The following is a 4,857-nucleotide window of genomic DNA, read 5'->3' on the forward strand; positions in this document are numbered from 1 at the left end:
TATATATATATATATATATATATATTTGTCCCTTTCACAACAAAAGCGAAATGAATAAGCCTCAGGCTGAAGGAAGGTTTAAAAGTATTTAAAAGAAATTTAAAAGTAATGCACTTTACTAGTTACTTGGAAAAGCACTGACAGATCCTGTACAAACGAGTGTTCAGGTGAGCTCAGCAGATGTTCCAGGGGAAATTTATCACTGAGATCATACAGGCTGTCTCTAATCAGGGTTTAGCTGTGAACAGATGGTTTCCAGGTGCACAATCTCATACCAAACACACACACACACACACACACACACACACACACACACAGAGAGAAGCTTCTGAAAGTTCCTCAGGCAAATTTCATTCCTCTTTTTTTCCCAGTCTCAATCAGATCTGACGCACCCGTCCATCTCCTACAGCCATTGATGACCTACAGGTCTGAATGCTTCCGTTGTTTACACTAAACTTGCAAAGACAAAAATTACTAGTACTAGTTTAGGGCTGGGCGATATGACGATATACAGTATATCGGATGGACGAAATTAAAAGTCTATCGTTCCATATTATGCTCTATCGTTTATTTCGTGGTACCGCAAAAATACATTGTTTACGGCAATACTTTTTCATCATTTGAATGACGGCAATCTTACGCCCGGTTCAGACTACATGATTTTAGTCCGATTTTGCCACGATTTGCTTGACGTAGGGTGTCGTGGGGATTGGTAAACGACAATGGGCATCGGGACACAAGATTCAATCATTTCAGCTCGTGTAGTGTGTCATAGTGGACGACAACCGATTCCGCGTCTGCGATGCTTCACGACATCACGACAGAAAGACTAGCATGTTTAATTTTTTTCCGTCGTCCACGACGAGTTCTGTCACACTGGTGACGTTGACCAATAGCAGCACAGAAGCTCTTTCAGACACAGGTTTCAAACATGGCGAAACGAAGGAGAGATGATGGTGCTGCTAGGTGGAGTTATGAGATGGAGGAAAGGTTCGTGGAGCTGTGGCAACAGTACTCCTGCCTGTATGATGTGTCATCGAGGGACTACCACGACAGAACAAAGAAAGAAAAATGCTGGCGAACGATAGCGGAAGCGCTTCAGCAATGTTTACACTCTTGTTTTCGGAAGTCAGTTGCTAGTTCGCCTTCTCGATGACATCACGTGAGTCGTTAAAGACGGCACACGATGAATGGTCGGGAAGCAACGTGTAGTCTGACATGTCTCTTGTCCACGACACAACGAGATTTTAGGAGTCAAAATCGTGTAATCTGACACAGTGACTATCGTGACTGACAAAAATATTGTGTAGTCTGAACCCGCCATTACATGAATTTCACGGGGATGCAGACAGAAACGTGAATAACAGCATGCGCGCTCACGCCACGTTGCTTTGCGCGTGGTCACGAAAACTTAATGTTTGCACGCATTTTTAAGCACTGCAGTTTAAAACAACTGATTTTAGGCCGTTGAAACACAAACAACAGAGCTATACGCACACACTGTCTCTGTGAGAGGAGCCTGTAAGCCGAGCATCAGCTGCTAATAGAGCTCGTGAGCATTTTTGCCACTTTACTGGATTTGAACAAGTGCGTAAACGCTTATATGCGTCCAAATGCCCGGCTTTGCAAGTATCCTCATAATCACAGTCATGTAGGTCTTAAGGGAACGTAAACAGTTGCAAGAGAAAACGCATGTGTAACAGTATATTGGTTTCTGTCTTAAAGGGGAAGCTGTCCAAAATTCGTCCTGTCTGCCATTCATATTAATCAAACAACAGTGAGAGAAAATATCTCACTGCTCTTGACTAAATCACTTTTGTAACTAGTAAGAAGAAAATAAATAAATAATGCTAATGCTAATAATTATGCCTAGATAGATAGATAGATAGATAGATAGATAGATAGACAGAAACTTACACAGTGAAGACTAATTCCTTTACACAATGTATTTCTTATTTATTGTAGTTTTTTTGTCCTATTGCTTGAAATTTGTTTCTTGTTCTTATTTCATCACTGACTGTTTATTTATCTCCAGTGAGCTTGTTTTTTTTTATTATTATTATTGTCTTGTATTAGTTTGATATCGACATTGGTGACAAGGATTATACAAATTCTATGGTATCAAAGATTTTAATATCATAAAAACCTTTTTAAAAGAAAAAAATAACTATATCGTGATGTATATCGTTATCATGATATAAAATTACTCATACCGTGATACAAGATTTTGGTCATATCGCCCACCCCTACTAGTGTTCATAATTAGGTTTAGAGCTCTGAAGAAACACTAGAAAGCTTCAGAAACAAATTACTTTTTTTGTTAATAATGGTTCGCATCCAAAACGATAATGTACATGCAGAAAAAAAACATTTATTTTCTTTGAGTTTCCAACAAAAATAATTATATTATATTATATTATATTATAATATATAATAATTTTTATATAATAATATATATTCAAATGGAAAACAGTTATTTTAAATCGCAATATATTATATTATATATCAATTGTAATAGCATTGTCATAATATTTCACAGGATTAGTGTTTTTACTTTTAAATACATGCAGCCTGGGTGAGCATAAAAACAATCTTACTGACTTTGAAGGGTAGTGTATGCATTATAATTACATATTATATCTAATTATGGTGATAAAATGGCAATTAAACATCTGTGGGTGTAAAATTACATCTATAATGTGGCTGCCTGATTCATAGAGAGTCATCAAAAGAAAGCACTCATTCGTTAATTAAAGCCATTAAGACACAGGAGAAAAAGGCGCCAAACCGCCGCCCTCGCGTTGAGAGAACCAATCACACGACGACGCCCATCCTACAGTATTACTGTAAAAATAAAAGCTGGAGCAGATGAGAACCCCACTGGAGATGTTGATCACGAGCTGTCGTGTGTCTTTGCTCTCGTGTGAGTGTGTGAACCACTCTAATGCTATGCTTCTGGAAGTCTCGGACCACATGTGGTTTCGTTCTGGTCTGTTTGTGGCAGCTACACAAACCCCGGCGGTTCAGTTTCAGTTGTTAACTATACGCTGAGAGCGAGGCTTCAGTTCTGAACACCGCTGCGACTCTGAACCGAATGAAACGAGGATGATACAATGTCAGAAATGTTTTACATTACATTGGCTACACGCCAATCAGATGCTACTTTAAACTCACCCAACAATTAAACATTCACATTAAAGGAAGAGTTCACACACAATTGCATTCATTTCTTGTCATGCACTCATTTAATGCTTGTTCACACCAAGAACAATAACTGCATTAGCATCCAGCTCGGACATTAGCATTTAAATGTTCCAGCTCTTCTTCTGTCTGGTGGATTCTGATTGGCTGTTGGTGTTTTTTAATTTTTCATCAGAACCAAGTTTCTTTATTGGATTATGAAAATAGTTTTATATAATCCACTGGAAGAGAACCTGGCTCCGAACTGATAAACAAAAAGCATCATGAAAATGGACCACACTATTTTTTGGGAAAGTAATTAAAGCAATGCATTATCCCAAACACTGAATGGGACAATGCTCTTAAATAAGCAGATGGTGAGACTTTGGGTGAAATGTTGCTTTATCATGCAAAACATTTTTTTTTACTTTTTGTATCTTTCACTTGGTCTGATATTTTGTAATCAAATACATTTTTCATGTTTTTTTTTTTAAGTGTCAGAATAGTTTTAGGGGTCAACTTTCAGTTTCTTAAGTATTTGCTGAAGGGATGTTGACCGTGAATGCTAAATATTAAAGTATTTGATGACTATAAAATAGAAAAAGAAAATAGATAGAAATCAATAAGTAGCCTTAAGTTCACTACACAATTCGATTATTAAAGATGTCTTCCTTAGTTTTCTGACATGCATGTTTTCTGAGGTCATAAAGTCTCTCAGAAGGTGTTTCATACATTTCATCTGGCTGTCGCCGCAGGGGAAGTTTTCAGCTCACTGACTCTCATTCATGCAGGAAACTCATTCATGTGTTGTTCTGTTTTCTCACAAATTCCATCACCGCGCGCAACGCACATTCATGGACACGTCGGCTGATCAGATCGGCATGAGTCGGGGGGCAGGGGGAGGAGGGGGGGGCAGAGCTGATCGAGGGGCATGAAGGGGGTGTCTGTCTGCCCTGGACACGTCTAAACTCGCTCATTTCCCCTCCACGCACACAGGCCACAGCAGGAACCGAGTCAAATCTATCCTGCTCTCATTTCCAAGCAGAGATAGATCACAAATCACATCTCTAAAGACTCACGTGAGCACAGCTGGTGTTAGTTTAGTTCAGTCAACACGCACATAATACGCCTCTCTGTTGTTTACTTGCTTTCACGCACTTACAGAAAGTCTGCAGTCACTTACAGTTAACACACAACGCATCAGTCCAGCGCAGGACGCGCAGCTGTCAGACGCGTAATTGCGCGGAACATCAATTCCGATAAATCACGCCAAACAGTCCAATCCGCCGGAACTCACCATACAGCCAGGCGGTCTTTGGGGTAGTTGAGGCGGTCGATGGCTCCGAGGACGTGCGGCAGAGAGTGCGCCGAGTTGCGGCAGACAAGCGCGAGCAGCACCCGCGGCGCGAGCAACGCGGACTCCGGGCTCCAGCGCTCCTCCGGGAAATAACCGCGCGCCGGACCGATCCAGAGCAGCAGGACAAAGAAACACAGCAGATACATGGCTGGAGAACGAGGAAAACTGAGAAAAAGCGGAAGATCGGGCAGGAACGCGGAACGGCGAGACTGATCGCGGCGCGCTGACGCGAACAGTGACCCCCGGCGACTTATTGCCAACCGACAGAAAAGCGGAGCGACTCTAGGTGGTCCCGGGAGCAGATTTAAAGGGAAGGGCTT

At 41.0% G+C, this 4,857-nt stretch overlaps 1 protein-coding gene across 1 annotated transcript in view; it reads right to left on the reverse strand.

Annotated features, from left to right (window-relative positions):
- The window catches only part of colgalt1b (collagen beta(1-O)galactosyltransferase 1b), a 16,133-nt gene extending 11,284 nt beyond the window's left edge, over positions 1–4,849 (reverse strand). Inside the window, 1 exon segment of the mRNA XM_016257173.1 lies at positions 4,478–4,849. Within this exon segment, the coding sequence (XP_016112659.1) occupies positions 4,478–4,683 (206 nt within the window). The 5' untranslated portion in view covers positions 4,684–4,849.
- Between the last annotated feature and the right edge of the window lie 8 nt (positions 4,850–4,857).

Source organism: Sinocyclocheilus grahami, unplaced genomic scaffold (genome assembly GCF_001515645.1).
Source record: "Sinocyclocheilus grahami isolate Dianchi unplaced genomic scaffold, SAMN03320097.WGS_v1.1 scaffold1520.1, whole genome shotgun sequence".
Taxonomy (NCBI): Eukaryota; Metazoa; Chordata; class Actinopteri; order Cypriniformes; family Cyprinidae; genus Sinocyclocheilus; species Sinocyclocheilus grahami.